This window comes from Zophobas morio, unplaced genomic scaffold, assembly GCF_036711695.1.
Source record: "Zophobas morio isolate AGI-343-1 ecotype UQ-CSIRO unplaced genomic scaffold, CSIRO_AGI_Zmor_V1 ptg000008l, whole genome shotgun sequence".
NCBI lineage: Eukaryota > Metazoa > Arthropoda > Insecta > Coleoptera > Tenebrionidae > Zophobas > Zophobas morio.
In genome coordinates, this window is record NW_026972113.1 from 9,523,994 (window position 1) to 9,536,931 (window position 12,938).

Consider the following 12,938-nt stretch of genomic DNA (forward strand, 5'->3'; position numbering starts at 1 on the left):
CTTTCCAGACATTCCGGTTGATTTAATGATGTTCTTTTTTTTAATTTAAAGATTTTACTGCATTTCTTGTTCCAGTGTTGAGGCTTTGTGTAAAAGATTCCCTCTTCAAGTCATACAAAGTAATAATATACGTGGAATTAATGCATTCGGTCTTGATATCGTTGCTTTATCGTACTTTCCTCCAATTGTTGGCAAAAACGTAAAGAAACACCAGGATTCTTTTTCTAACCTTGATTAAACCAGTTTCGCCGAATCTTTCTTCCATTAATGAAACCAACTTTTTGAATCAGGTAGGCATAAAGAACGCAGATTCTTGATCGTAAGATAAGTACTCATTCACCCATCTGACTGAATCAAAACCGGAAAATTTAAACCAAAAACATTGATCGAATTCAAAAAGTGGTGCGATAGTGAAAAACGACCCGACCTGAACCAACACCAACAAATTTTGTTTTTGTCTTGTGCTAATGATCTCCAAGACGCCCAACAAATCGCCCGGAGGTACTTCCAGTGTAAGAGTACCGCTTCTGAACTCTTCGCCAACTTGGATTTGGGGGGAGCAGATTTTCAACAAGGACTCTCTGTTTTGTAAAAAAAAACTAAAGTAAAATTCGACCAAGGAACGTATGATTCCTGGGGAAAATGCAAAATTAAAAAGTCGGGTTTTTTTTGAGAAAAGCACATATGCGGTTACATCTCGCAAGTTAGTGTATTTACGTAAGAACTTGCTGGTCAGGAGAAGGCGGCTCAAGGTGGAACATGACACAAAGATGAAAACACTTTTGTCTTCACTGACTTCGAGGTCTTCACTTAAGTACAAACTTGATGCATTTTTTTCACTATAGAGATTAAAACCAGTTTTATATTGGTTTTCCGGTTGAGTTAACGAATTTTTTTAAATATACAAATTTTTCTCAAGGCATGCATTTCTTGCTCCAATCTAAGGGGGATTTGTGTAACAGATTTTCTCCTCAAGTCATACGTGGAATTAATGCATCTGGTCTTGAGTAGTTGCATTTCTGGATAAGATTCCTGCAATTGTACATACTTTCAAAAGCCAACTTCTAAGAATTTTTTTGACTGAGTGTTGTTGAAGTGTTGATTGATTTTTGCTTTTAATTCTAGATCGAAATTCAATTCTTGTGCTAGAAATTTCCACTTGACTGGAATTTTTATAATCTCTCGATTCCTTGTAAAAAAAACACATTAAAGTAAACACATGTTTAAAACATTATTTAAAGGCCGTGTGACACGATGCTAAATTTATGACAAATTTTAGCGAGATAAATTTTGTGCAAAAAATTGTACCGTGTCATACACAATTTACATGCTAAATTTGTGTGCAAATTTTGGTGAGAAATTATTTAGGACACGTTCTAAATACTGACTAAATTTGTTACGAAAACTGCGCAGTACGATAAGGCGCAACCGGTACGACGCCATGATGAAATCAACATAACCAAACAGTTCTTTTGCCCACAAATTGAGCACCCGTTAATCTCAAAAAATTTTGATATGCAATTGGATCTTCTGGCAACAACTCGGTATTTAACATGTTTAAAATATCTCGTCCTTCTTGTCGCCTTGTTAACCAAGGTCTGCTCCATAGTGAACGTCGTGTTCTTCTTTGAATTTTCCGATTTGTTTTATTGGCATAGCAGCTTAGAACAATACTCGAAGCAGCAATAGTTGTATAAACAAGTATTTCCTCACAATTCATTATAAATGATTAATAAGTAAATAATAAACAAACAAATTGTAGGTTATGTCACAGAGGTTATGTTGAAAAACGCACCTTACCAATCACCATTACCAACACTATTTCTTAAATTCCCGAAAATTTTCACTCACTACGCATGCGCGAATGGTAAATTTACAAGAGAATTTAGTAAGGTGGCATACAGGAGATATATTGTTTAGTTGTAAATTTAGTTACATTTTTTCGAACTAAATTTCGTACAAAAATTTGTCATAAATTTAGCATCGTGTCACACGGCCTTAAAAACTTAATTCGGCCTCCTAATACATTTAAGTCGACAGTACTAGAAAAAAACCATAAATAAAAAAAGACTGGTTATCCTTTGATTTCAATGACAGATTAATCGTCGATTGTTAAAATGCCACGTTAATCTAAACCAAACATAAGGCAATTTGTGAAAACATCTACTACATTTAGCGCAACTGGTCGTACTTTTTTCCAATAGTTGGCAAAAACGCAAAGTACCACTGTGACTCTTTTTCTAACCTCGATTAAACCAGTTTTGGCGAATATTTCTTCCATTAATGAAACCAGTAAGATAAATTGAATAATAAGTCGTACTCGTGTGGGCAATACAACGGAAGTACTCATTTTTGGAAAATTTGAACCAAAAACATTGATCGAATTCAAAAAGTGGTGCGATAGTGAACCAACACCACATGTACTCACATGGTGGCGTGAGTGAGTGTGTTCGCTGTAGTGTCTTTCTTGATTTAAAGTGCTCAATCTATGGTTTTTTCTTGGTTTAATTGTGTTGAATTAGAGGAACTGTCTTGGTTTGGTGTTTCACGTTCGACACAGTGAGTAAGCCTTAACCGTGATTTTTGATCGATTTATCGGGTTGAAATTCGCTACAATCTTATCAGTGGTTCTTCGTCGAGTTCTTATCGTTTTTCTTGTCCCTATCATCTGGTCACCGTTCACATATAATTGAAGCACTACAAACATCAGTTAATAATTTATTTAAAGAAAACTCAGAACTACGCGGTGAAATAACCAAATTAAATAAGTGTGTGAATCTAACCAAAGCTGAGGAGTTCACTAAACCCACAGATCCTGAGCAATTAGATGCTAAAATCTCATATTCTAATATAACGAAGAAAAACTCGCAAAAAACTTTAATAGTGAAACCAAAAGATGATAAGCAGCGTTCGTCTAAAACTAAATTTGAATAACATTAACCCCTTAACTGACATCAATATCGGTAAAATGAGAACGTTAAGAGATGGGGGCATTCTTTTAAAGTGCGGAAACTCAAAAGATAAATTGGCGGAAAAATATGAGGTTCGTGAGGTAAAATCAGCTTGCCCTAAAATTAGAATCTCTGGTATTCCTAATTACATAGATGACAAAGATTTTCTTCTTTATCTTATAAAACAAAATGAATTTTTATTTGACCAAAAATCAGTCTGCAATCTGTTAAAATTCTGCCTTACAAAAAAAAAATAATTCCATTTTCCAGGCCCTTCTTGAAGTTGATTTATTATTTTATTTTACCGATTTCAACTTACGGATTTAAATACTAAACGCAATTCTTATTCATTGAACTTTCTTAGAAATCTAATGTGCTCACATGTTGCCTGTTCCAATCTTCTCAGCAAGCTCTATATCTATTGTCCAAGGCTTTCTTCTCGTGACCATCGTTGTTTCTATCTGCCTACACCGCGTATAGATGTCGAAAAGTACTCGCCTGTTTATCAAATGACCAATAATTTTAATCTGAGTCAGAATGATTTTGATATTTTTGTTAATATTCCATATGGGACAAAGTAGTAATTTTAGCTACTGATTACCTATTATACATTTATTTTCATTTCTTTTGTAAGCCTGTAATTGGGTCTTGCACCCGTTGACTTACGTATATATAATAATAATAATAATAACATCAACAAGTTTTGTTTTTTGCCTTGTGCCATTGGTGATTCTGCAAAAGTGGCAGCAATTTTTAAAAAACTGAAGCTGAAAATGAGTTCTAGAAGCCGGAATCTATAAAAAATCCGTCTAAGTAATTTTCGAAAATTTGTAAAATGAGTCGAAAATTTCATAAGGGAGAGTACTGAAATATAGAAATTTTGGAAAAGTTGCCTAAAATTCTCAAAAATTCTGGAAAATAAACTTGATGTGCTGATTAGAAAAAGACATTTAATATGAGCATATTTTTTGGCACAAACTACACATTTATTACAAATTGATAGAACTCCAAAAACAAATAAGTATATAAATAAATAAATAAGTAGCTAAGAAAAGACAAAAAAAAGCGGGGACACTTTTCTCACATCTATAGGACCTGTTATGGTGGCTAACAAAATCAACAAAGGTCACGATAAGGTTATAAATTATAAGCTGATAAAGTTGAGGTGAAGGTGTAAGTGAATAAGAAACACAAAAACGAGAAAAAACTCGCTGATTAAACTTTCGCAGCATTGATAAGTTTAACCACAAAGAATGTTAATAAAAAAAGAACGCACTAGGAACAACGATAAAACTTTGAAAAACAAAATATGAGAATTTAAAGAAAGACATAAATGATTTAATGCTTTTTAATACAGAGTAAATCCTATCCAAAAACGAAACACATTAAAAAATACAAGTAAAAATATAAAAACACTATAACAAACACAAAATCTCAAATTATCGGAACTGTGAAACCTAAGAATTTTTTTGCCACCGCTCTGACGCCATATACGACGATTATCTGGATAAACAATGCCACTTCTTCAGAAGAGACACTTTCCACATTTCGTGATCAATTTTCTCCAATTCACACTTGAACATATCAATTTCTTGAAGTTGCTAGGTAACTCTTCTTCGATCAATTCTGTTACGCCTTCATCACCAAACAACATATTTAATAAGATCTTCTTGAGACAGGGTCTCTCTAACTCTTTTCCATTCGCTTAAGAGTTGTGGATGTATTTTTTCGTAATCTTCTGGATCGAGCAGCAGTTTTGTTTTTTCCCGCTGAAGGAGTAACTGTTTAAAATTGCTCTTTAAAAGCTTTTCGATGTCATCGGCGATCCGTTTGTCGTCTTCTGAGAGTTTGTCACGGTTAACGTAACTTGAAAACGAAACTTCCTGGTCTGGCTCTTCTTCGATTTGTTCGTCTAAAGAATATGATGGCTAATCCAGTTTTCCTTCCTTTTCATACTTGGTAAATACAGCGTCCCAACGCTTACGTCTTGAGGGACACAGGGCCTGGAGACGCTTAATAAATGCTTCTTTAGTCTTTAGCAGTTCTGTCCATTTGGTTTTAAAAACGAAGGTTTAGTTGAAGTACACAACCTCAAGATACAAACTCTAATATCACACTAAAGACAACTTTAAAAAAATTTCACTGGATATATATTTTAAACAAAAACTTCGAAATTACGAAAGATACAGGTGTTCAAGGTGACGGTTCTCTCAGACCGGGCCCGTATTTCTGTTTTCTAATATAGGCAACCCATAATGCAAGCACCTGGAGGTAGCATGTTTGTAGGTGCTAGGACTAGAAAAATTTTATATGTGAGTGTACAAAATAAATATTGTCTCACATGCACACATAATAAAAATTTAAAAAAAGACACACCAAGTTTATTTTATATGATTCAAAAAACTTTGTGTAACGTCATCGTTTCAGTGGAGGGGGAAAATGGGTCAAGATATTACTCAATTAGTTTATTAAGACTTGTCAGTCAACTGCGAGTGTTCTGAAACTCCCATGTAGTCCGAAAAAATCTTCGTAACTTGTAGCCTTTCCAGGTCTTTTCGACTCGTCTGCTTTAATCTTCTCCTGTTCCTTAAACCAAGGTTTAAAAGCTTCACAAGCCGCTAAATACTTGTCCCAATGCAGTTTAAGTTTGCCCGCGGTACCTCCGTACTCTTCTGGCAAAAGATCTTTGGAGATATACTCATGGAGGGTACTTAAATCCTTATGAAAATGTGCTCTTTTAAAAAATTTTTCTTTCAAGAACGGCTTTACAAGCGCTACGATACTGTCGACAAAAAATGGGGGATTTAGAATATGTACCTCTTTAATTTTGACAGGGAGCACATCTAGGGTACACACCAAAAATTTTTTCGCGAAAATGGGCGAGAATTTAAGGAAGTGTTTAAGCATGCAGTTCTCCCCATCTAAAACGTAGATTTCGCCAGCCGAAGCTTCTTTTTCTATTTTGAAGTAGATGTGGGCTAACATGAAAAGTACTTTGCCGCAGCAGTTGGTGTCGAAGTCTTCGTACTCGGGGGTGGCGATGCGTACGATATGAACTCGTCTGCCTTGTGGAGTTATTCCTGGCATGGTACCGATTTCTCTAAAAAGAAAAATTGTATTGGTGTGAGGATTATAAAACATTATGCAAAAAAAACAGTCTGGTTATGAAAATCTAGAAATCTGCAAGTTTCTTTTTAGGTAATTTTCGATGATGGTCGAAAAAAGGTCGAAATTTTCTGACAGTGAAAAGCGACAGAAAATTCTGAGATATAAATCTCAACCTTCTGATTCAAAAATATAGCTTACTTATGTTCCCGGAGCAAGATTTAGAAATATTCGGTCTAAAAGACAATTTTTTAAAAAATCCAAAACAGTGCCCAAAAAATATAGCGTGCCGAAGCGAGATTTTTGAAACATGCCTAAAATTTTTTTTTCAAAATTACAAAAAATTACCACATTTTTTTGAGCAATTTTACAAAATAGCAGGAACTTTCGAAGAAACGAGGACGAAATTAACTTCCGAAAGTCGGAATCTGCAACAAATCTCTTTTCGAAAGGGGTCGAAATATCGTCAAAAATTTCATAACTGGGGGTATAAAAAGTCGAAATTTTGGAAAAGTTGCCTAAAATTCACTAAAAGTTCTGGAATATGGAACTCGATGTGCTGATTAGAAAACTGTAGCGTGTTAAAAGGACCTAATCGCTAAGAAAATAAAAGGTGGATGGGTGGGACTAGTACTTGTGAAAATAAAACTGTTTTTGGAAAAGGACGTACTCTCTAAGAAAATAAAAGACGGGTGGACGGGGTTAGTCCTTGCTAAACTACAATCAGTTGAAGGACCAAATTAAACGAAAACTATAGGCCAGAGACGAAAGTCTTTTCATAAAATATGTTTGTGGTACGCCTACAATCCAAAAATCTTCTTTAAACTAATTTTACCCAAATACAATAAATGCAATTTAAATATTTACTATCAAAAAATCTTTCTACTTCTGGTGATAACTATAGTATAATTTCATATTCCCTTAATACCAAATTAATAATACTTATTAGCAGCCAAAATCAGTCTTATCTTGAGAAGTACTAGCCCCGCCCACCCGCCCTTTTATTTTCTTATAGGGAATGTCTTTTGCCCAAATCAGTCGTATCTTAGCAAGTCCTGCACAAAATTTTTGAAATATTCGCTTTGAAAATAAAATTTTTTTAATAATAATCATCATAAAAATGTTCATATTTAATTTGGCAATTCTGGAAGAAAAGTTGAAATGTTAGCAGAAATCAAGCCGAAAATTACTATCTGAAAATCCAAATCTACAGGAAAATGGTTTTGGCTAATGTTCGAAGGTTGTTGAAAAATGGTCAAATAGTAGGAATGCTAAAATATTGAGATTTTGGAAAAGTTGTCAAAATTCCTTAAAAAAAATCTGAGATATCGCTCTTGAACTACAAGAAAAATATTGCGTACTTATGGTCCCAGGCCAAGATTATAATCTTAAAAATAAAGATATGCGACATTTAAATTTCGAAAATCGTCGAGAATGAGTTGAAATCGATAAGGGAAAATTTTTGAAACATGGCAAAAAATTTCCTTTTTTTAAAAAGTCGTTTAAAAATTTGGTGCTAAACATCTTGACGTGCTAATTCCAAAAACGTCTTTAGGTTCACGGAGTAGTTTTTTCGGAATATTCGGTTTGAAATTCGAATTTTCTAAAACATTTAAAAATCGCGATATTTCACTGGGTGATTGTGAAAAAATGCTTATCGAAGAAATGAGGCCGAAAGTGACTTCTGTGACCCGAAATCTACAAGAAAACGTATCTAATTAACTATCAGATTCATAATTATGGTTAATTGCCATCCAGTAATCTTGAACGAAACCAGTCTTCTATGCCGAGTCCGTGCCAAACAACAAACGTTTAACTACTCAAAGGTCAAATAAAAAATGTAAGCATAATCTTCTTTTTTCCCAAATTCGTCGTCAACAAGATTGCGAATAAAATTAACACTTACACCATATTGAGAATTTTCCGTATTTCAGGGCTTGCAATATCATAATCGGTAAAAAATTCAGGAACAACTGCCTTCACAGTGAAATATTTGTCTAATCTCCTCTTGGTTTTTTCCAACGAGAAATTGCAACTTCGCAGAAAATTCATAAGCATCGTATCATCTAAAATCGATCAACGAAAATTCCTTGTGATTATTTTTGATAAAATAAATATTCGTACCCCATGTATCCGGCAAATGTGGCTCTTTCCTGAGCCAGTCTTTAATAGCTTCCAAGTCTTTATCTCGAGTGTTTACATCTTCGTTTAGCGCTTGACGGATAAGAACTTGCTGGTCAGGAGTGGGCGGCTCAAGGTGGAACATGGCACAAATATGGAAACACTTTTGCCTCGACTGACTTGAAGATCTCCACTGAAATGCAAACCTGATGCACTTTTCGAATATATCATTTAAAACCAGTTCTTCCCAGACATTCCGGTTCATTTAACGAATTGTTCTTTTTTTTTAATTTAAAGATTTTAGTGCATTTCTTGTTCCAGTGTTGAGGGTTTGTGTAAAAGATTCCCTCTTCAAGTCATACAGAGTAATAATATACGTGGAGTTAAGTGTATTTTACATTACTCAGAAAATGTTGTGTAACGTCGTCGTTTCTGTGGAGGGGGGAATAAAATGGGTCAAATATTACTTGATTAATTTATTGGGACTGGTCTCAGACATTAATCAACTGCGAGTGATCTGAAACTTCCGTGTAGTCCGAAACAATCTTCGTAACATGTAGTCTTTCCAGGTCTTTTCGACTCATCTGCTTTAATGTTCTCCTGCTCCTTCAACCAAGGTTTAAAATCTTCAAAAGCCGCTAGATACTTGTCCCAATGCAGTTTAAGTTTGCCCGCTGTACCTCCGTACTCTTCTGGCAAAAAATCTCTGGAGATATACTCATGAAGTGTAGTTACATCCTTATGAAAATGTAATCTATTAAAAATTTTTTCTTTCATGAACGGCTTTATAAACGCTATTAAACTATCGATAACAAACGGGGGATTAACAATATGTATTTCTTTGATTTTGATAGGGAGCGCATCCATGGTACACACGAAAATTTTTTTCGCGAAAATTGGCGACAATTTAAGTAAGTGTTTAAGCCTGTAATTTTCCCCATCTAAAACGTAGACTTCTCCCGCAGAACCTAGTTTTTCTGATTTCAAGTAGACGTCGGCTACCATAAAAATTACTCTGGCGAAGTAGTTGTAGTCGAAGTCTTCGAAGTCGCTGGTGGCGATGCGTGCGATGTGGACTCGTCTGCCTTCTGGAGTCATTCCTGGCATGGTAGCGATTTCTCTTAAAAAAAATAGTAGTAGTAATATGGTTATCGAAATCTAGAAATTTACAAAAGCTTGAAGAAATGAGGATGAAATAAATTTCTCAAAAAATTGTGGAATATACAGTTCGATGTGCTGATTAGAAAAATATTTAACGATTTCCGAAATATTCGTATTCAAATGTGGATTTTTCAAAAATCGTCATGTTTTGTTTGGCGACTCTGGAAAAGTGGTAGGATTTTTTTAAAGACCTGAAGCTGAAAATGGCTTCTAGAAGTCGGTTATCTACAAAAAAAATCAATTTACGTTAATTTCGAACGTTATGAAAGAAAGAGTGGAAAACTTCATAAAGGAGAGTATTAAAAAATTGAGATTTTTGAAAAGTAGTCTAAAAGTTCTCAAAAAATTCTGGATGTGCTGATTACAAAAAATGCTAATAGCCGAAAACAACCTACGGAAATCCAAATCTAAAAGAAAATGTAAAAAAGTCCAGGATATCAATCTCGTTGATAAGAAAAATATTGCGTATTTAAGATCACGGACCAAGATTTTCGAAACTTTTAGTTGGAAAATCAATTTTCAAGGACTCTCTGTTTTGTAAAAAAAACTGAAGTAAAATTCGACCAAGGAACGCATGATTATATGCAAAATTAAAAAGTCGGGGTTTTTTTGAGAAAAGCACATGTGCGGTTACATCTCGCAAGTTAGTGTATTTACGTAAGAACTTGCTGGTCAGGAGAGGGCGGCTCAAGGTGGAACATGACACAAAGATGAAAACACTTTTGTCTTCACTGACTTCGAGGTCTTCACTTAAGTACAAACCTGATGCATTTTTTTCACTATAGAAATTAAAACCAGTTTTATATTGGTTTTCCGGTTGAGTTAACGAATTTTTTTAAATATACAAATTTTTCTCAAGGCATGCATTTCTTGCTCCAATCTAAGGGGGATTTGTGTAACAGATTTTCTCCTCAAGTCATACGTGGAATTAATGAATCTGGTCTTGAGTAGTTGTATTTCTGGATAAGATTCCTGCAATTGTACATACTTTCAAAAACCAACTTCTAAGAATTTTTTTGACTGAGTGTTGTTGAAGTGTTGATTGATTTTTGCTTTTAATTCTAGATCGAAATTCAATTCTTGTGCTAGAAATTTCCACTTGTCTGGAATTTTTATAATCTCTTGATTCCTCGTAAAAAAACACATTAAAGTAAACACATGTTTAAAACATTATTTAAAAACTTAATTCGGCCTCCTAATACATTTAAGTCGATAGTACTAGAAAAAAACCATAAATAAAAAGAGACTGGTTATCCTTTGATTTCAATGACGGATTAATCGTCGATTGTTAAAATACCACGTTAATCTAAACCAAACATAAGGCAATTTGTGAAAACATCTACTACATTTAGCGCAATTGGTTGTACTTTTTTCCAATAGATAGTTGGCAAAAACGCAAAGTACCACTGTGACTTTTTCTAACCTCGATTAAACTAGTTTTGGCGAATATTTCTTCCATTAATGAAACCAGTAAGATAAATTGAATAATAAGTCGTACTCGTGTGGGCAATACCACGGAAGTACTCATTTTTGGAAAATTTGAACCAAAACCATTGATCGAATTCAAAAAGTGGTGCGATAGTGAACCAACACCACATGTACTCACATGGTGGCGTGAGTGAGTGTGTTCGCTGTAGTGTCTCTCTTGATTTAAAGTGCTCAATCTATGGTTTTTTCTTGGTTTAATTGTGTTAAATTAGAGGAACTGTCTTGGTTTGGTGTTTCACGTTCGACACAGTGAGTAAGCCTTAACCGTGATTTTTGATCGATTTATCGGGTTGAAATTCGCTACAATCTTATCAGTGGTTCTTCGTCGAGTTCTTATCGCTTTTCTTGTCCCTATCATCTGGTCACCGTTCACATATAATTGAAGCACTACAAACATCAGTTAATAATTTATCTAAAGAAAACTCAGAACTACGCGGTGAAATAACCGAATTAAATAAGTGTGTGAATCTAGCCAAAGCTGAGGAGTTCACTAAACCCACAGATCCTGAGGAATTAGATGCTAAAATCTCATATTCGAATATAACGAAGAAAAACTCGCAAAAAACTTTAATAGTGAAACCAAAAGATGATAAGCAGCGTTCGTCTAAAACTAAATTTGATGTTATGAATAACATTAACCCCTTAACTGACATCAATATCGGTAAAGTGAGAACGTTAAGAGACGGGGGCATTCTTTCAAAGTGCGAAAACTCTAGTAATTTTAACCAGATTGCAAAAGATAAATTGGCGGAAAAATATGAGGTTCGTGAGGTAAAATCAGCTTGCCCTAAAATTAGAATCTCTGGTATTCCTAATTACATAGATGACAAAGATTTTCTTCCTTATCTTAGAAAACAAAATGAATTTTAAAATTCTGCCCTACAAAAAAAAATCATTCCATTTTCCAGGCCCTTCTTGAAGTTGATTTATCGACTTACAAAAGAGCAATAAGCGTTGGTCATTGTTTAGTTGGTCTGAACGGATGCAACATGCATGCATGTTTGCGAATCTTATACTTCTCTTATGTGCGCTCTAGGTTGGAATATGCAAGTATAGTATGGTCCCCTTTCTGTCAAAACCACACTGACGCTCTAGAAACAATTCAGCGCGGCTTTCTTAAATATTTAGCATATAGAGTAGATGGTACATATCCAATAAGAGGTACACATCAAATCTCTCTTTTAAACCGATTTCAACTTACGGATCTAAACACTAGACGCATTTCTTATTCATTGAACTTTCTTAGAAATCTAATGTGCTCACAAGTTGACTGTTCCAATCTTCTCAGCAAGCTCTATATCTATTGTCCAGGACTTTCTTCTCATGACCATCGTTGTTTCTATCTGCCTGCACCACGTATAGATGTCGAAAAGTACTCGCCTGTTTATCAAATGACCAATAATTTTAATCTGAGTTAGAATGATTTTGATATTTTTGTTAATGTTTCCTCTGGGATAAAGTAGTAATTTTAGCTACTGATTACCTATTATACATTTATTCTCATTTCTTTTGTAAGTCTGTAATTGGGTCTTGCACCCGTTGACTTACGTATATATGATAATAATAATAATAACACCAACAAGTTTTGTTTTTTGCCTTGTGCCATTGGTGATTCTGCAAAAGTGGCAGCAATTTTCAAAAAACTGAAGCTGAAAATGAGTTCTAGAAGCCGGAATCTATAAAAAATTCGTCTAAGTAATTTTCGAAAATTTGTAAAATGAGTCGAAAATTTCATAAGGGAGAGTACTGAAATATAAAAATTTTGGAAAAGTTGCCTACAATTCTCAAAAATTCTGGAAAATAAACTTGATGTGCTGATTAGAAAAAGACATTTAATATGAGCATATTTTTTGGCACAAACTACACATTTATTACAAATTGATAGAACTCCAAAAACAAATAAGTATATAAATAAATAAATAAGTAGCTAAGGAAAGGCAAAAAAAGCGGAGACACTTTTCTCACATCTATAGGACCTGTTATGGTGGCTAACAAAATCAACAAAGGTCACGATAAGGTTATAAATTATAAGCTGATAAAGTTGAGGTGAAGGTGTAAGTGAATAAGAAACACAAAAACGAGAAAAAACTCGCTGATTAAACTTTCGCAGCA

General features: G+C 34.3%; 4 protein-coding genes across 5 annotated transcripts in view; 1 reads left to right on the forward strand and 3 right to left on the reverse strand.

The window, feature by feature from the left end:
* LOC135125237 (tachykinin-like peptides receptor 99D) overlaps positions 1-12,938 on the forward strand; it is a 273,845-nt gene that overhangs the window by 206,041 nt on the left and 54,866 nt on the right. The window lies entirely within an intron of this gene.
* Positions 21-775, reverse strand: LOC135125255 (uncharacterized). The gene is made up of 2 exons (XM_064050696.1): positions 718-775; positions 21-581 (listed from the first exon to the last, which is right to left on the reverse strand). Exons 1-2 carry the CDS (start codon positions 759-761, stop codon positions 287-289), a joined length of 339 nt encoding a protein of 112 aa, XP_063906766.1. The 5' UTR covers positions 762-775; the 3' UTR covers positions 21-286.
* Positions 5,311-8,457, reverse strand: LOC135125239 (alpha-tocopherol transfer protein-like). Its single transcript, XM_064050675.1, has 3 exons — positions 8,181-8,457; positions 7,963-8,122; positions 5,311-6,051 (listed from the first exon to the last, which is right to left on the reverse strand). The coding sequence occupies exons 1-3, from the start codon at positions 8,440-8,442 to the stop codon at positions 5,430-5,432; spliced, it is 1,044 nt and encodes a 347-aa protein (XP_063906745.1). The 5' UTR covers positions 8,443-8,457; the 3' UTR covers positions 5,311-5,429.
* On the reverse strand, positions 8,639-9,327 carry LOC135125252 (alpha-tocopherol transfer protein-like). Its single transcript, XM_064050693.1, has one exon. The coding sequence runs from the start codon at positions 9,282-9,284 to the stop codon at positions 8,676-8,678; it is 609 nt and encodes a 202-aa protein (XP_063906763.1). The 5' UTR covers positions 9,285-9,327; the 3' UTR covers positions 8,639-8,675.

Bases quoted from the DNA above. Each gene is read 5' to 3' on its own strand.
- LOC135125255 (XM_064050696.1), bottom strand. From the start codon at position 761: ATGTTCCACCTTGAGCCGCCTTCTCCTGACCAGCAAGTTCTTAC. The intron at 582-717 runs GTAAATACACTA...TTTACAAAACAG, and splicing joins CCTGACCAGCAAGTTCTTAC to AGAGTCCTTGTTGAAAATCT.
- LOC135125239 (XM_064050675.1), bottom strand. From the start codon at position 8,442: ATGAACCGGAATGTCTGGGAAGAACTGGTTTTAAATGATATATTCGAA. The intron at 8,123-8,180 runs GTACGAATATTT...GATCGATTTTAG, and splicing joins ACATTTGCCGGATACATGGG to ATGATACGATGCTTATGAAT. The intron at 6,052-7,962 runs GTAAGTGTTAAT...TTTTCTTTTTAG, and splicing joins CGGAAAATTCTCAATATGGT to AGAAATCGGTACCATGCCAG.
- LOC135125252 (XM_064050693.1), bottom strand. From the start codon at position 9,284: ATGCCAGGAATGACTCCAGAAGGCAGACGAGTCCACATCGCACGCATC.